We start from the raw sequence: 20,068 nt of genomic DNA on the forward strand, positions 1-20,068 counted from the left end.
CCCATTTATAGATTTATGAGTTAAATTTTTTTATACTAGTGAAAAGTTTGTACAAGTTAAGGCAGATACATACTTTTGCTCACTTGCCATTGATAGTTTTAGAAGGAAGAACAGCTTGAGCAGGTTGAAAATACATAGGCACATATACATATATATATATATATAGAGAGAGAGAGATATATATATATATATATAATGTATGCTATAAGTAATTGAAGGGTGAATGTGGATTCCCATAAATGAAAAGCAGATTTGGCAATGTATTTATATGGTGAATTAAGAAATGTCAAAAGAAGAAAACTTTAGATAGAGAATTAGGCCAAAAAAAATTTAATTCAAACCCCATTTCTGTCTGCAAAAGCAAATTAAGTAAAAGAAACCCTAAAGATTGCAACAAGATTATTCAATGAATATTATTAATGGGTCCTGCAAAACTTTCCCATTTGGAGCTAGAGCACATTCAATCCTGCATTCAATTTTCATTACCAGAAATTTTAACTCTTTGCAACTCCACACATCTTACCCATCTTCAAAACTTTGATACTGAAATCAATTGTATTAACAATGCCAGAACATGCATACACATTCATTTCATATAGAACGCAGACATACATATAAATGCGATAGTTATTCTAGATCAACGTTGAATATACGCGTTAACGCTGAGTATAAAATATCGCATTAAATAAATATCATAAATAAATTGTCTCCTCTTTTTTATTATTTAAAAATAAAAACCGATTTAAGAGTTGCTTTCATCAATGCGTATTAGAATACACATGAAACTTATATTTAAGAGAATTGCAAATCTCATTTTAAGCCTCATCCAACTCTGATTGTGATCAAGCAAAGAAAGAGATTTACACACACACATATACATATATGTATGTATATAATGACAAGTGCAGTTGTGCATTAATTTTGATGACATAAACTGTGATTGATTTGTTTTTTTTTTTTTTGTTTTCAAGAAGCCATTAATTGGTGATGTTGGTGTAAATGTTGTATTGATTTCAAGAATTGAAGTAATGTTAGATGAATAAAGAGAGAGTTCCAAAACTATTTAATATGCTTATTTTGTTAAGATGGAGAACCATGACAAAGACTCATATAAAGAAGACACCAAAAGAACCAAAAAAATAAGCCTTTTGAACAGAAAATGCTAAGTGTTGGGCTTGAGAATTCTAAGCCAATGGGCCTTTTTTATCACTGGGAAGAAACCTAAATTCTTGAATTTGTTGCTTTTGATCAATGCATACTTAGGTCATTGTGAAGGTGGGAATTCCATTTATTCTCTCCATATAAAGGTCATTGGTATTTCTGTATTTCTCTATGAATGTGTATGCATTTAAGTCGAGTTGTGCATATCGTGCATATTATCATTAGAATGTTACTTATATTGTTATTGGCGTACATCTCTATTGTAAAATATTCGACTTATGTTTCTATTGTTGTCGTTTTTAAAATAAACTGATTCTCTCTATACACTAATTAAAAAGAACAAACTACACTCGTTCGTAGGTGAAAATGTAAGCAAAGTCCTCTAAGATCCCTTCATTATGAAGAATTGAATCACTTGAAACAATTGGAGTAGTTTTTCAAATGTGAGATGAATGTTTCTTATATGTTTTAAAAAGAAAAAAGTGAGTGATACCAACCGAAAGGACATTTTGATTATAGGCATCAATTAAACGAAGACTTCTAACCAAGAATAATTTCGTATCTCATACAACCGAACAAGAATATTATGGAACCCTACTGTATCTCATCAAAGGCCAAAAACCAGACACAGGTATCTTTTGTCTTCCAACATATATATGTTCTGTTTTTGGTAGTTGGCTGAAAAGGACTTTGAAAAAATTCTTTCATTTTTACTAACCCTTTTTGTCAAACAAAAAATCCAACCTATGCTTGTAGCCCTTTTTTAAAGAACAAGTAAGCTGATTAAGACAAAAATTTTACCTAAATTGTATATGGTTATGTTATGTCAAAATGAATTTTATCCTTGTGAGATTGCTGTGTGTTAGATCTGAACTAATGATATATTATAGATGTATAAGGATCTATACAAGAAAAGGAGTGGAGAAAAATGAAGTGGCTCTTTACAAAAGGACAAGCATCATGGGTTTATCAAAAAGTACTGTCAACCCCTCACATGCAATTCTCATCATCCAAACAGCTTTTTCAGCTAAACCATACATTCAAAAGCATCACCCACACCCCCACCCTCACCCCACTTAGTAAGAGAGAGGGGGAGGGGAAATTCAAGATCAGTTTGGATTATCTTAATCCGATGCCTTTTGCTTGAGATAAAAGATGAGACATTTCATTAACAAACCACTCCAAGAAAGGAGCAAACAAACAAATAGAATACAAAGTGAGAGAGAGAGAGAGAGAGAGATAGTAACAAAGGCCTGTTTCTTCTAGCTTTGGAGAAACTTCAGCCACATTCCCAATCTATCTTACATGGAGAAACTCCTCTCAGAAGTTGAGAAAACAAAAAGAAAAAACAAGGGTCAAAACTTCCCACTACAGAGAGATGTCACATTTTTACCTAAAGAGAATTGCCTACAGAGAAAAAGGGAGGTATACAGAAGAGAAAAAGGAGAAGAAAAAGGCATTACACTAGGTTGAATGATACATAGGAGAGACTATATTAGAGTTTTTTTTTTTTTTTTGGTTCTTTTATCGGCAATTAGGGTTTCTACCGGGGCCCCCATAGTAAAAGTAATGGCCCCAATCCCCATTACTGCCCGTTTGAACATCGTAGCAATTTGATTGCTCAGTGAAGGTGCCAATTCCTTTGGGTGCCTTGAGATTGTTGGAGCCATCAACAATTTGAATGTTTCTGAAGTAACTTGATTTCGCAAATCCTTCCTCCGGAAAATGGCCGCTACCCATTTGAGTTGTAGTGTGCTGACCGTCTGGTTCTGAATTCACAACCTCCCCACCCCACTCAATCATCGATGCACTGTCTGCTAAGTAGGAGAATAGGAATGAAGGCCAATAACCTAGCACATAATCATTTCCAAATTGCATCCACCAGTGTCCCTCTTTTGGATCCTACACAAAGTTACCATTGGATTAATAAAGAGTTAAATCTTCCGATATCGACAAAGCTAAATCTTTCTCTGATGTGTTAAAGCACTACTTGAAAAATATACTTTTTTTTCTTAACTTCTCGATTTCCATAGGTGCAACAGTAAGTTTCGATGTTATTGATAATGAAAAGATAATGCCAAAAGATTCCTAGCATCTTGAGACAAAATAATATTTCAGATTCCTTTACCTCCATTATGCATGTGGACGATAATATTTTAGCTAACCAGTTCTGATATTGACAATATATCATTTTAATATACAGAAGACAAACAACATATGAAACTCAGTGGAAATTGTCCTTTTGCTACTGATGAGCACGACCCCCCCCCCCCCCCCTTCTCTTAATCATAGCAAAAAAAAAATAAGTGTGCAATATTATTGAGGTGGGGACTCCTTGTTTTTTTACCTTCCATACAAGAATACTGATGTCGTATTGCGAATTTCGATAGGCAGATACAGGGGAGATACTTGCACCCATTGCGATTTCGCTATTGATTTGAATGAAGCCTGAGCAAAGAAGATTGTAACAACCTGTGGCTTGATATGCATCACTCTGAAACAAGTTCAGAGAAGGAACAGTGAGGAAACGCATTACCATGCTCATTAAAAAGATTTGAAGAGATAAATAACAGAAACCCAACATGGAAAATAGGCATGGAGACTTACAGTCCAGTAAGTGAAAAGCCTTGTGTTGTTATCACCATACAGATCTGGGCTGACCTGTTTCATGCACATCCAACAATTAGAACCTCAACTTGACACTTAAAAAATTGAGACTGAGTCATTCTGTGTCTGATCTCAAATCAATTATTTGTTTTAAAAAAAAATGAACTTTCAATGATTTAATATGGTATACCTGCCAACCAGCTTCAATACTGTTAAGATCCTGGCCAAAGGAACCTCCCAGAATCCATAGCTGAGACAAGCTGAATTCATTAGCCTGCTGTATTTTAGGCTCCCATACATTTATCGTTGCCTTTGCTCCATAATACTTGTCTCCTTCCACATAAGCTATTGCATGCTAATCATCCCAAAGAATTAACCCAAGGAAAAGAAAACAAACACTGTGTTTAGAACAAATCTGCTACATAAGATATCAATAGATTTATCACACATGAAGTAAAGAACCCTTTTCTGTTTATCAGAAAAGAAAAGGAAAAAGAAAATTTTACCTGATGACCACTTTCATTGATGAGATCAGGGTCTGCAGACCTGGGCTGAGGGATGGTTCTGTGCTTCTTCCTGCCATATCTTTTGACAGAGCTTGCTCTCAACACATCATCCTCTTTTGTCCTCCTCACAGGGATAGTTCCATCAGGACATTTACCATTCTGATGCCACAGCTGAGTGATGGGACTTGATCTTTCTTCGGATTTTTCAGACACTTTGTTCTCATCAAACAGCCCTTCTGGGTGGAAACTAGGCTTCATCTGATAAATCCAATAACAAAAACCCAGAAAAGAAAATCAATACCAACAAGTAGAAATCCATTTACTTTTAGAAGTAGAAATCCATTTAACCTGAATTTTGTGGTCTTTAAGGTAAGGATGATCAAAAGCTGACTGCTTTGAGATATGAACACAGTCTATAATATCACCATCCGGGCTCTGTTTAAGCATCAGGAATCAAAGGAGTTAACTTTATATTCCTCACCAGTCACTTGAACAAACCAAGAAATTTCATTCATAGTTAAGCTAGAGTGTTCTTAAACAGTCAAAACGATGGAAATGCTTAAATGTTATTACAACAACACAAATTTGACCTCTCATTATTACATCTTTTTTCAATATATGATGATAATAATTTTTTTAGTTTTATAATCTGCAAAAAAATAAAACATGAGAGAGAAGGTGAGAGAAAAGGAGAATAACCAAAATGATTACTTCACACGACCTATATTTTTACAGGAAATAGAAAAGCCCTTTTGCATTTAAGCTCCGTTTGTTTGCTGAGAAAATCAAGGAAAACTACTCAAACGAAAACATCAAAGATCTCGTTACCCCAAATCCAACATTCTGAAGGCAAAAGTAGAACCCAAAAAAGCAAAGCTTTAAGATTATTTCCTTCTTTTTTTTTTTTTTCAAATGTTGGAGACATCAGCTATAGTAGAACAGAAAACGAAAGAGAACGATACACAATTTTCTCTCGCTTTCCCAGCAACCAAACAGACCAAAAAACCCAGACATTTGAAAAACCAGAAGAAAAAAGAGTAACTTTCTAGGAAGAGGAGAAAGGAAGTAAAGTAGGAAGAGAGGAGAAACCTCAATGCTCTGAACAGCCGGTTTGTTCAAGCGGTTCAAGTGCTTTTTCACCTCAAATTTCTGCTTCTCTACACTTAACCTCGCGGCACAGGAGAGAGAGATCAGACCCCATAGCCAAAAACTTACCACCAACCCTCTGCTGAAACTCGAAACGCCCATTTTTTCCAAAAAAAAAAACACAGAAGGATACAAACACCAAAGAAGCTAAAGCAAAAGTCTTTGCCTTAAATCCTGAGCACCCCAATGGCGGATATTAAGAATTGAAAACAATAACATCCACCATAGCCACAAACCCAACACTCAAAAAGAGCTCCCAATCTCTCTCTCTCTCTCTCTCTCTCTCTCTCTCTCCCTCCCACAAACCACAATGTGGGTGTTTATTAGCCCAAAGCTTTTGAGAAGGGGGTCTAGTTTTGTTCCCGCAAAACTCCAATAAAACCCCCCACTCTCTCTCTCTAATGACACTCCCCCCTTTCCTGCCACTTTCTCTCTCTGCTTTCTTCCTCCGATTTAAAAAAAATTACAAAAAGAACTTACCACTTTTGTTTCTCCCTCTCTGTAAATTATTTTTTTTTTCCTCTCTTGCTTTGTCTGTCATTTTCCCACCTCTTTTCCTCTCATTAAGAAGGGTGGATTCATCCCTAACCCACCTCATCTCTCACTAATCTCTTTCTTTGTTTGAAATACATTACATATTATATATATATATATTCTTCTCAAGCTTTATCTTTTCAATTTCCTCGCATGAGGGCTAAAGAAAGTATAGGATAAAATAAATTTCAAGGAAAAGATAGAAAGTTGTGCCCTAAATTAGTGGGTGTGGGGGGAGGGGAATTGGGACAATTCCCATTTCCATAGTTCCCACATGAGCTTTGTTTGTCGTTTTGGGAAGAGGCCATTTTGATATGACAACTTAGTGAATTTCCATATTTGCCCCTCCAAATTTTCTTACTTTTGGGAATACATTTATTATTAATATAAAAAATATTCAATGTTTAAAGGCTAAAAATAATTTCTTTTTTTATGATTATACCATTGAACATAATTTATATGCAAATGCTATATATATATATATATATACACACACACACACACATACATATATAGTTATTACCTTCTTCCATGATATTAACACTTTCTTTCAATTGGGGTCCTTTTTTTTTTAATTTAAAAAAATTAATGATGGGATGGATATATAATTATTTAATTAAGAGAATCCAATGATTATTTTATTTTATTTTTTAATAAAAAATATATATTATCCACTTTATAAAACTTAATTACTATAATTTTTTTTTTTATAAAAATTTAATTTTATTTGATCCCTGTAATTTTATAATTAAATATTAAATTAATATGTTGTGGGTCCCGAAATGAAATTTTTATTTTTATTAATAAATAAATTGAGTAATTTTGAGAGTGGAGACATGACAAAACGAATCGTTTTGCACCGTGGCGTCTCATCCACGACGGACGGTCGTCTCTCTCTGTGTTGTTTTACGGACAAAGATTCTGTTAATTAACAATTAATTAATTATAATTAAACATGTTTATGCTTTTAAATTAATATATAAAATATATTCCAAACAAAATGTCAGGCAGAATTTATTTTTTTTTAAACCTTGGGAATAAAATCTTAATTAATGGATTTATACCAATCTAGTTTTTTTTTTTAAATATATACATATATAATATTTAATTGGTGCATAATAATAGTTTATACAAATTCTCAACCATATGTTAAAAAAATATTGAAAAAATAAAGTATCATATTCCATAGTTGACCCCCTATATATATATATATATACATTATTCACTTTTGAGAAAAATTTGTATATAATTATTTGTTAAGAATTAAAAATTAAAAAAATTATTAGAAAAAAGATAAATTTATATATATATATAATTTAGTGTACGAAAAAAATAATAATTTAGATTTATCGTGTAATTAATGATAAATTAATTATATCTCAATTTTTCTACGTATGACTTGTATTGTTAGCTTTCGATTTTAAATAATTATTTAATATTTATATTTTGTTAATCTGACTGTTATATTTTATATATTATATTAATAAATAATATAAATATAAATATTGATTCGAGTTTAATTTTGATTGGGTCGAATTTTTTTTTTATTTTTTGTTTGATTTATTTTATCACGTTGAAAATTAATTTTATTATTTATATCGGGTTAAAGCTAAAATTTTTATTTTAATTATAATTCGGATAATTAATTATTTTTTTAATTTAAAATTGAATTAAAAAAATTGCCATCTAAAATAATATTGGCTAATCGGATAATTAAAAATAATTTAAAGGGTACGATTGTCATTTTGCTTGCGAGAGAGAGGGGAAATAAAAATTTCATCCCACTGAGAAGCTTCTCGTTGGGATAACCGAGGGAAACGGAGAATTGCATTCCGTCATAACGTCGTTAATCAGACGAATCTAACATCACCCGCGGGTCACTTATTAGGGGGGTGCGGGGTAAACGATAAACAGTACGGGCGCGCTATCAGGCCACTCGTGCGGTCGCATCATCGACCGTACACGTATACGTCCACCACCCCCACATCTACAGAGGTTCTCACCCGTGAGTGGCAGAGGCGCACATCACAAGAAGGGGTAAAATGGGAAAGTTGAAAAATCAACGGTCGTTTAGAGTAAAAGATTCCAATGAGGACGCAGAAAAGACGTCATTATATTCAAATTTTAAATAATTAATTTTAAATAAATAAAGTAGGGTAATGCTACTGTGTGGGTGGTTATGGGAGGTCCGTGACGTGGCAGTTGCGGAGAGCATGATCTTGTTTCGACGGTGGATGATCATCGGCTTTTGCTTTCCCAATTTTAATTTTTCAAAAAATATATATAATTTAATAATGACGTAATATTTTAAACATTCTTAATAATGTAATTAATACTTTAATAAATTTAATAATACAATTCGATATTTTAATAAAAGCGCTTCCATAGGAGACTTAAATTCACAATTTCAATACTTATATAATGATTTCTCGTATAAATATATATTCTACAATTTAAAATCATATAAAATTAACGAATAATTAAAAATAAAGAATCTAACGTAAAAAATAATTAATAGTTAAAACTTAAATCTCGATTGTAAATTAAAATTCAAATAATCCTCAAGTCAAAATCCAATAATTTATAGCGTACGTGACTTATTTATTGAAATTAACATATGTATTTTTAAAGTCGTCATTACCTTTTAATCGTAATATTTGTATGTATACGTAATATTCTTACAAAATATATTATATTGACCAACACGAAGTTGAAATTTTTTTTTCATTATCTGTTAAGTTGTAATAAAATCAAAGCCATTACTTATCCAGACTCATAATTACTTTATGGTTCGATCATATTATCGTAATTATTGTATTATACACTAATAATTATAATTAGTCAATTAGATATTATATATCTTATAGTAGATAACTTTAACTAACGAAATATCTTACAAATTCTATTATTATTATACAGTCATCTACTTTATTTACTTTTATTATTACATCACTGATGTAACATAAATATTATCATAATTTATACATTATAAAATAAAATATTACTATTTTGGTTATTATTAACATCGTGTCAGATAGAAGTCTAAAATTTAAATTTCGATCGTAAATTAAAACTCAAATGACATTTAAGTCCAAAACTCAAAAATTTATAGTGCACGTGACTACTTATTTATTAAAATTAACGTTCGTATTTTTTAAAAGATGTTTGTTATATTTTGTGTCGTTACTTTTTAATCGTAATATTTGTATCTGCACGTAATATTTTTACGTAATAGATTACATTGATATAAAAAACGAGACCTCCAATGATCACTTCTCCATGTGCAACCAATCTCTTATTTAAAAATTTTAAGATAAAAATATGAAATTAATAAATGAACAAATTTTGTTTATGATATGTAAGTTAGGATAAATTAGGCATGGAGTATTTATATTTGTAGGTCATCCTCCAAAGTGAATGGGACCCTTCAACCCAATATATATATATATATATATATATATATAGGGAATGGGACCCAGATAAATTTGATATCCATCACCATCTGATTTGTGACTGTTCCTGTGGCAAGTCACATGCCACTTGTTCATAACTTTATTTTTTTTTAATATATATATAATTAAATTTCAAGCTAAAAGCAACTTTCTATCAATTTTATTCAATAAATGTAAGGTTTTATATTTATAAAAAATAAATTAGGATTTTTGCCCTAATTTTATTTATTTATTTTATTTAATAATAATATAACTTATTTTATGTAATAAATAATTAAAATATATAAATAACAATATGTTTTTTTTTTAATACTTTTATACCATATAACCTACTATATGGTATATTATGAATATGTATTTATTGATTGATATCAACTTCTCTCTCTCTCTCTCTCTCTCTCTCTATATATATATATATATATTTCATACAATTATCTTTAGGGAATCTTCATGTAAATTTGTTAAAAGCTTGTAAAATCATTAACCATTTAAAGTTATTAATAAAAAAAAGGGTACTTTGTGCCAATCATCCTTGTCAACCCTTTCAATCTTATATATATATATATATATATATATATATATATATATATATAATAGTTCATAGTTGATTATCTAAATCAATCAATGATGGATTCCATTGTAATCTACTTTTAAAAAAAAAAAAAAAATTATGTAATTGGTTACAAAAATTTAATTAAATTTAATCACTGCAGTTTCATAGATTATCAGTTTTACAAAATTAAGTATTATAAATTTATAATTATTAGTTATAATAATTGTAGTTTATTTAAATTTAAATCATTAATCTTTGATATAATAATTATTAATTAGAAACACTTTTTTAAGTGATGATGATGGACATTATGAGTTATGATTTGGGGCAAAATTCCATCATATGTCCAAGATATGATGCATATAAAGAATATAATAATTATATATATATATATAAAACAATTCATTAATGATCATAATCTTTTGTATTTTAATATTAAAGATTGAAAATTTTTGAACACAACATGGCTAAAAAAAATGTAATAATTATAGATCTGAGTTGCATAATGCTATTGTATTTATTTACAATTATGTATAATTTTTATTATATTAAGGGTCGAGAGATATACAGTTTATTGGTAGTCATCGATATTGGTGACGAATGTGAATATTTGTACGCTTGGGGTGACGTTGGGGGACGGTCACACATGTTATGCATGATATTTAGAAAACCGGGATACGTTTTAGTACTGTGTAGTCTCGTAGTGATAAGAAGAGAGGTTTAGGTCTGTGGGTGGACTGGTACACCATTTAAGCTGCATCCATGGGGTCCAAACAAAACACAATTATTTGCAGGTCACCATGAAAGCATTATGGAGGTCTGGTTAAGACAAATTTTGACAAAACCCTAGGTAAACTCCTCCTGCCACAACACACAATATACAATGTGTACGTACACCCATGTATGTATATGATGTGCTTCTGTTTTATTTTATTATAATTATTCATTTTGATGGAAGATAAGTTTGTGGGTCATCTGAAAATTAAGAGTGTGTGATAAGGGTTTTTATGAGACAAGCACCAAGAGTTTGGCACCATTGTTGAATTTAGGGTTTTTGGTTTTGGTCTAAGAAGCAAGTCAAGGAACATGTGGTTTGATCCCAAATATGAAACAAAATACTTTGCAGAAACATATATATATATATATATATATATATCTTATATATATATTCAACATGTGCATATAGATTTGCAAGTATTTGGCTAAATAATACTTGACCATACATTTCAAGTTGCCAAAAGGACTCCACCCAATACCCATGACTAGTCCCTACACTATATATATATATATACATACATACATACATATATTTGAGTATCAAGTTCTTGTAAAGGTAATAGTGATTGCATATATAGGTTTAGGGCTTGACCCTCTTTTTGGAAACTTGAAATTGAAGAAAAGTTTTTGTCACCATGGGATAAAAATCACCATTGAAAAAGAAGATTAACTTGAACAAAAAAAGTGAAATCTTTTGAAAAAAACTAAAGTGGAAGTTAAATGTTTAATTTAATATTATATATGTATATATATATATATATATATACATGCACAGAGTTGGTGTAGGACACACAATCCGTGATTGACTCGTGGGCGGTTAATACATATATAATTAATCTTCATTGCCACCTTAACTCCTTTTCCTATACTTACATATATCATTATGATAAAATTGCAGTGTAGGAGCATGGTGTATGCATGTATATATATATGTGTATATATAGATATGATTGATCCTTCATGATATTAATGACTGGGGACAGTTTGGTTGGCAATTATTATTAATCAAAAACTAATCTCTCCTAACTGATATACACTGTGTAAATTATCTATCAAAGTTTGAAGATTATATAATTAGAAGTGTTCATAATGAAACTGAAGAAACTGTGAATGTCTCTGTTGAATCACAAGGGTTTACAACCTGGAATGCAATTATATACATATAGCATCCAAAATTGACCTCTGTTGTTTTCACTTCCCCAAGAAAATGACAACATGGGTTAGGGATGGAATCAATATAAAAAAATATACAAGTGTAGATGATTTGACAGTTCTTTTATATATATATATATATGTATATAAATGTGGGTGTGTGTATATATACACATAGATAAAACAATACTTGCTTTATATACCAACCATCATCTGGCAAATTATTCAAAGAAAAATCATTTCTGGACAAGCAGGGTTTCAACAACCAGGGATTTTAATGGCTGTCATCCACTTATTTTTTGACTTTTATTGACAAACATTCATCCATTCATTTCAATTACTTAAAACATTAAATATTAAAACAAGTGATTGATCATCCGTGAGTTACGATTTCATTATTCATGCGATACATACACACCAATCATAATATAAATTTTACTGGGACATAAAAATGCATAATCTGAATCAAACCCACAATTTTTATACAAAAAAACTGTATGATGAATTATCCGGCCAAAAGATTGTTGATTGGTAATAAAATTCAAAGACAAGATAATCCATGAAAAACTAAATGGTTTTTCGATATATTCACAGAGTTTAGTGTATTCATCCCAAGCGAAAGGTTCGTATCGGATTAACCAAACCAAAATCTTACCCTTTCTTTTTTTCAACTGGAAATGTGATTTGCCTCTCCATGCTGATTTGCTGCAATGACAAATTACTACTGCAGTCCTATACTATATATGATAGCACGTACACATTCTATATTGTATGAACATGAATATGGACATGAACATGTGTGTGTCAAGCTATAATTCTATTGGGAAAACACACACCACCTCTTCTTTCTTTCTTCTGGTTAATCATTTCTTCTTGTTCTTGTTTCTGTCTCTTCCACAAATTAGTGAAAAATTGTCATCTCTGTTAAAATAAAGATCACTGCTTAAATCGACTTAACTCACTGTCGATAGCCAAAACTATTTTTAAGGGCAGCGCTCAACCGCACTTAGAGTGGACAAGACATTTTCCGGATTCCCTTACCCTACCTCTTACACTTAAGCAGAAGGATTTCCACCATAATATATAGACCATGTTCACTGAATCTGAAACATTCGACATTACATGTTACAGCACGAATCAGATACAGAAATGAAACACTTCAATTCCTTAGAATCAAATTACAACAAAGAAACAGATGGTTCTATAGATGGACTACTGCCTCTGATTTATTGTCATCTTGCGGGATACTTGTTGCTACTAAGGATTATGTTTGAGAAGAAAACAGATCATACTAACTAAAATAATCAACTACGATATCCCGATTAAGAAACTTATTTGTTTTCTGACTAAAAATTTGAACAGTCAAGCACGATAAATGACAATACAAATTCACACTGCAGAGTGTCATAGTAACTTAAACAGTAAAGCTTAAACAAAATGTCATGGATATTAGAGAATTTCGAAGATTTAACTAGGTTATTACCTCTTTATAGAGATAATAATTTGTGGACTAGAAGCAGACTTGGCCGAACTGATGGTTGGTACCATAAACTGCACAAATGACAAAACCAGAAAACTGATTTCACAAAAAAAGGCGGAGAGAATAAGGACTCCTTGCTACCAATGATACTTTCTATTGCTCGAAGCTGTATTCAAAGGGTTGGTATGGTGTTACTAGGGTGGATTCTAACACAACCAATTTACCTGATTTAAAGGCCTGGATCTGACAAACTAGAGGCTCTCAGGGTTCGACCACGTGAATAAGGATGGAGGCATTGAGGTAGGAAGGAAAGGAAAATGGGAAAGAAATCATGGTATTATTCAACAAACATCATTCAACCAAATAAAAACACATAATAAAAGGGTCTACATCTCTCAGGCAATCAGTTCAATTTTGCTAGAACTGGTTAACATAGTTTTGTAGTAGAAATCGAGAGCTAATCATGGTTGGTAAAGAATGACCAACGAGGCTAATCATGAAGGTAACATGAATTTTATTGCCAATAATGGCATTCCTGGCAATAGTTTAATCAGATAGCTTATACTCATCCAAGAAATAATAAATGCTTGAAATTTTATTGCCAATAATAATAAAGGACCAGCTTATATGTTTCTCTTTTTCCCAAGCCAAGAGGAAACCAGCTGATGCTCGCTTACCAGCATCATTCTATCAAATCTTTCATGTCATATCTGATGCTAGAAAGAAAAATCTACCATGTTTCAAGAAACTAGGATAGAAACTGCAATTCAGTGATGCAAGGGAAGTTGAAACATGTTTTAGAGAGGAAAAGTAGGGCAGTTGGTGATAAAATAATCGATCACTTTGTTTGATTTCCAGCATAACAGCCAACACAATTACACTGCTCTAATTTTGATATCTAAATAAAACTGAATGTATAAGGTTAATACTCTCCTTCCATATAAAGGCTCGAGTACTGAATAGGAAAATATCTAATTTGATGGTCTTAATTTCCATGTTGTCTCCAACAAACACTGAACTGGTGTTTTAGGAAATTCATCAAAGTTCTTCACAAACATAGATTTCCTTAACATTTTCCTTGAGGTAATCATCGTTATTAGTGGTAAACTTCAAAAAAAATATTATTTCATCGAAATTATCTTCCCCTCAGCACCACCTTCCGGTCTGTCCAAGGGATCAAGATTTCGTGTCCCTATTTCCTTTGTATGTTAACAATCTATCGAGCTAGGGTTAGACTAGATATTCTCGCTGCCTATGCTGCTATATTTTAACAAGATTGGTTGAGGCTCTAATACTAATTTGGCACAAGCAAAAACTCTTAATATGGTAAGATCGATGCCAAGAAACGTAATAAAAAAGGAAATGGACTCTTGAAACAATACAAGAAATAGGCTATATTAGGAACAAATGAGGTTTATATGTAGAACTTATTAAGAAATCTGTACTTATTTTGACTGGGGAGGGTGCAAATTCTGTCTAAAATGATGAAAATAGATAAATTAGAGAATTACAAGTAAAATTGGTACCACATATTACCAATTTCATCAATCACCAACTTAAATAGTAAGATTCAAATCGAAAAAGTTTAAACATAAAACTTAGAGAACAAAAATCTTGTGCTATTTTTTCCTACAAAACTATGGCATCTGCCTGCAGTTTTTTTGGTAATAAACTAAAGCAAAGGAAACAAAGCTAGATATGCACTTATATTGAGCATTTAGTTTGGCCAACTGAAGTAATTTTTTGTTCAACAGTTCAGCGCATTTACTCTCAGATTGTGAAAAACTTCCTTAAATCTCAGCCTTTCCAATGCATGTTGATGTTGTATATCTGCACGTGTGAGTGGCTTCATGTTAACCTTCTCCTTGCGAAGGTAAAGCAGTGGCAATTTCATCTTTAAGCAAAGTGGAAACTGTATATATGTAATGCATGTAAGAATGCATCATGAGAATCATCTTGTATATCATATAACTATTTGCTGAAACAGACTTTAAAGCAACTAATGCATTGGGAAGTAACTAACATTTCTCATCTATTCATAGAAAGAAGGCAATTCCTACGACAAGTCACTTCTCCATGTTAGGATTAAGTCACTTTCCATATGCACATATCCTCAACCATATATTGCATTAGAAATTTAAAAGTATGACAAGAATTTATCAATAACATACTGCTGGGAAGATTGTAAGTTAAAGGAACTACGTATCTGAAGAGAAGTTAAAGGAAATGTTCTGAGCCATATCGGCCATGGCCACTGAAAATGATTGACACATGGCTGCTAAAGTGGGTGACATATGCTGCTAGAATAAAACCATTTTTGTTATTTAGTTATCTAGTTTTATTTAATGATACAGTTAGTTACAGGGATAAGTGCAAAGACACTTTCTAGGATGTGGGCGATAAGTGCTAAGATAGTTTCTAGGATGTGGGCTAAGTTACGTCTTAAGAAAAGTTATTTTTTCTTGTATAAAAAGATAATTATAGTCTAGATAAGATATGCAGAGATGTTTGTTAAAAAAGTTTATGAGTATTTTAAACTCTAGGAGATCATTGGATTATCTCTATATGAGCCTATACTATTAATAAAATCTCCAAACTATATCCTAAATAAGGACCATAACATGGAATCTTTCAAGGATAAAAGTGATGAGGTTTTTTATATGAAGTGGCAAAAAGCAAAATTTCTGTAAGAAAAGCCATGAACATTTAATATACATAGAGTATCTCAAACATGAACTAGAAAGTTGAGTACAAATGATTCAATTAATATTAAGTTAAGCAGAATACATTGAAAAAAATGAAATACGACCATGAGCTATCACAAGTTGAATGTGACAACGTCTTATCCACCTAAATTCCCTCACGATCAAAGTCAACTTCCTAGACATCAGGTAATCCGCTATGATATTAAGGCTATATAAAGCTGTTGTTGAACATAAAGGTCAACCATCCACTTAACTGAAGCCCTAAAAGTTATCTTAAGAAAAATTTCATCCTTTATAAGCAATGTTGGAAAAAAATGAGGTCTATCACAAGTACCACCTCGTCCCGGATCATGGTAAGGAAAACTATAACCGAAATCCTTTTTATCTGACATTAACTTGGAACCACATGTATCTAAAGCACCTTTTACTAAGATTAATGTAGTTGTATGTAAACCTAGAGCAATGGCATGATGAACCAAGAAGTCTCCAGGACCTATTGTTAAGAATAATGAATTACTATTCTCATTAACAGCATTTAACCAGCCATATGCTTCGACCCGCATTGAATGCTGGGCCAGTCGTTGAAGATAAAAATGCATGACATCATTATAAAAAGCCTAAGTTTGTTTTCAACCATCTAATCCCTTATGCTTACGGGTAAGCTCTATAACTGCATTACCATGGGAAAAAGGATTTGAAAGAAACAGATTTTGGATTTTAACTTGCAAGGAGGGGCATGAAACTCCATCAGACAGTGCCTGGACAAATCAAATAACTGTTTATAACCGAATCACTATCCAAACTCAAGCAGTGTTAGATCACCAAAACCTCTCAATGTTTTGGACTTCCAGGCCTAATAAGTTGCAGCTGTGCACAGCTCCAGGACATGGTAAGTGAAGCCCATTAGTCCCACTGCTAATCACAAGCAAGGCAGTCAGTTAGGTCTTATATAAGATTTGAAGCCTAGGATACTGATATCTTGTACTGAATATTCAATCAGATATGCCATGGAACTCTATCAGCGTGATGTGTGTCAAAGTCATCTATTCTAATGCCAAGAACAATTATAAAAATTTCTCCTCTGAACTAGCACAAATTTGAGGTATTGGAGACATTTAGTTCAAGTATTTCTAATGCTTATTTCACACTCCCCCATTGCCTTTGCGCTTTCTGGCAGTTGATCTTCAAAATCATTCCACCGTCTTATTTCAAGAGAAAAAAAAAAATCATTCCACTGTCTCATTCTGATTAGAGAACGCAAAACAAGTTTCACAATCTTAAGGCCATAACAAACCATAGGCGTCAATTAAAGTTTTGAACATTCTAATTCAACAATCTGAACTATCACATCTGCATAGTACAGGAAACCAAATCTTCTTATCAAGCCAACAAAAAGCATCAACCAAAGTTCTAAATGACCAAATTCTTGAATCAACATATGGTACATATCATATATACAAAACAAAGGAAACCATCTTATTAGAACAACATTAAAATCAGAGAAAACGGAAATCAATCATGAAAAGAATGCCACTTTATGCACATACACACAAGCCAAATGTGAAAATGATCCATCAAAACTAATTAATCAATCAAACAAATTGAAGTAAAAACCATTGGATTCCAATACCCCAATTCATTAATCTCAATAGAAAATTTTTAACTACATAAAGTCACAAGCACAACGTCATCATCAAGAACAACAAGAGCAATTGTAAAGACTGGTAATCAACCTGTAAACTAAGTTAACACAAAAGCCATCTAGTTAAAAAAAATGAGAACACTAATTACAAGAGAAAAGGAGAAACAAACAGCCTTCATAAAACCTGGAGGAGACGGATGGGAAAAGGGGTTACTGTACAAGAAAAAGATGAGGCAAGTTCAATCAGAATGGGCATGGGGGTAGTAGTCATCAAGGTCAACGGCGGAGGAGGATGAAGACCCATCATCGTGATGATGATAAGGATGATGATCATCATTATCATCAGAGGAGTCGGAAGAGGATGAAGGGTAAGAGTAGTAGAAGGAATCAGGTGGGGGCAGGCACAGCAAGGTCCAGAGACAGAGAGCAAGGCGACCCAATTGGTGAAGTGGGAAGCAGCAAACAAGATCAAGCAGCTGGTGGCTGCTGACACGATCCTGCATCGGTATGCGTGCAATCTGCTGCCATGCGTCCGCCGAGGCGTGGGCCACCGATAGAACTGCCAAGCTATTGAACACCATCTCCTCCTCCCCTACAAAGGCTCCAGCTTTTTCTCTTCCTCCCTACAAAGGCGCAACCTTTTTCTCCTCTGATTCACTATTTGCTGGGTCTTGTTTGTGGGATCATTTTTTTTCCCTTGTTAGTCTTGCTGATGAATTTGTGTTTTGCTCTGTTTCTTTTGTAAGTCTTCATTTTTTTTATACAAATTCTTTTGGCTTCTTCAAGCCTCTGGATATATATATATATATATACACACACACACACACACATTATCTATTATAATATTATATATAAGTAAAATGGAAACACATAATCCCATGTTAATTTCTTATTTTTCAAACTAAAATTTAAATATGATAACAAATATATTAATATATATATATAATATTTGTTAATATCTTTTTAATTAATTTAAATATATTATCTATTTAAATTAATTAAAGTATAAAACTTCAATTCATATAATCTTCAAAAAAATATAATATCTCTCTCTAAATATCTCCATTAAGACTTTTTCTTTCACTACTTCAATGGTATTAAAAAATATTTGGAATTCTTTTTCAATAACATCTATAATCAATGGAAGATTACATATACATACATATACATATATATATATATATATTGGAGTAGTTGTATTTTTAATTTATTTTTGAAAATGTCACCTTCAAATATAAATCTAAGGTACAACATACCAATCTATGGATAAGATTATTGTATGTGACATGTGATTGTGAAAATATATAAATATACATATACATATATTTATATTTATATTTTTCAAAATTTAATTTTTTTAATGTACACCTAATTAATTAAAATATTGATTATGTTGGTTGATGTGACATACATCCATGAACATACATATTAGGGTTTCGCAAGATGCACTTAATGTCATGATGCTTAATTGGTTTTATTTTATTATCCCACACACTTTTATTTTATATCTACATATTTGTACTTGGCAATATTTTGTTTGGTTTTGTATTTTATTTTTTTTAAATTTAAAAATTTAAATATTACGGATCAGTCACGTAAAATTTATCATTTTATAAGTATATTATAAGTTAACAATAAATATTTTATATTATTTGATTTAATAGAATTGATAATTTACCTTAATAATATATAAACGAAATTCTAGATAGATTGAGTCTCGATATATTTATCATATTTTATAAACAAAAATAAATTTTTGTAACAATTATGTTTGTCTAGATGTATACTTCAAATTAATATTACGGATCACGTAAAGTTTATCATTTTATAAGTATATTATAAATTAACAGTAAATATTTTATATTATTTGATTTAATATAATTAATAATATATAAACGAGATCGTGCGTATATTAAGTTTCGACCAACTTATTATATTTTATAAATAAAAATAAAATTTTATAACAGTTATATTTATCTAGACATATAATTTTAATCCCATGTAAATAAAATAGTTAGAAAAATACGAGATTTATAAACAACTATTACATTAGTAATCGATAAATTTGTTCTCTCGAACTAATACAATAACGATTTTACTATAATATTCAAATAATTATTATATATAATAATTAATATATTCGTTAATGTGTTAGTAAAATAGTATTGATTAGATTAAATGTTAACTAACGAGTTAAAATATATTATAATAAAATAAATATTTTATGACAGTTAGATTTTATTTAAAAAAAATTTGTTAACGGGATAATTAATTATTTATAATTATAATATATTATTTATATAGTAATTAAATTAACAAATTCTAAAAATTTGATGATCGTCTCCTTTTATTA

The 20,068-nt window shown here is 31.1% G+C and overlaps 2 protein-coding genes across 2 annotated transcripts; both read right to left on the minus strand.

Moving 5' to 3' along the window:
- Positions 1–2,523: 2,523 nt before the first annotated feature.
- Positions 2,524–5,669, minus strand: LOC110810371 (tRNA-splicing ligase (DUF239)). The gene is made up of 7 exons (XM_088222576.1): positions 5,364–5,669; positions 4,623–4,709; positions 4,275–4,532; positions 3,959–4,123; positions 3,769–3,822; positions 3,509–3,655; positions 2,524–3,063 (listed from the first exon to the last, which is right to left on the minus strand). Exons 1-7 carry the CDS (start codon positions 5,520–5,522, stop codon positions 2,686–2,688), a joined length of 1,248 nt encoding a protein of 415 aa, XP_088078702.1. The 5' UTR covers positions 5,523–5,669; the 3' UTR covers positions 2,524–2,685.
- A 12,020-nt stretch (positions 5,670–17,689) lies between these two features.
- On the minus strand, positions 17,690–18,506 carry LOC110824535 (uncharacterized). The gene has a single exon (XM_022055101.2). It carries the CDS (start codon positions 18,294–18,296, stop codon positions 17,955–17,957), a length of 342 nt encoding a protein of 113 aa, XP_021910793.2. The 5' UTR covers positions 18,297–18,506; the 3' UTR covers positions 17,690–17,954.
- Between the last annotated feature and the right edge of the window lie 1,562 nt (positions 18,507–20,068).

The sequence above is a fragment of the Carica papaya genome, chromosome 6 (assembly GCF_054855325.1).
Source record: "Carica papaya isolate Zhongbai chromosome 6, ASM5485532v1, whole genome shotgun sequence".
In the NCBI taxonomy this organism is placed as follows: domain Eukaryota; kingdom Viridiplantae; phylum Streptophyta; class Magnoliopsida; order Brassicales; family Caricaceae; genus Carica; species Carica papaya.

Coding starts and splice junctions, on each gene's coding strand:
- LOC110810371 (XM_088222576.1), bottom strand. CDS start 5,522: ATGGGCGTTTCGAGTTTCAGCAGAGGGTTGGTGGTAAGTTTTTGGCTA. Junction 4,533..4,622: donor TTAAAGACCACAAAATTCAG/GTTAAATGGATT, acceptor TGGATTTATCAG/ATGAAGCCTAGTTTCCACCC. Junction 3,656..3,768: donor GGCTTTTCACTTACTGGACT/GTAAGTCTCCAT, acceptor AACTTGTTTCAG/AGTGATGCATATCAAGCCAC.
- LOC110824535 (XM_022055101.2), bottom strand. CDS start 18,296: ATGGTGTTCAATAGCTTGGCAGTTCTATCGGTGGCCCACGCCTCGGCG.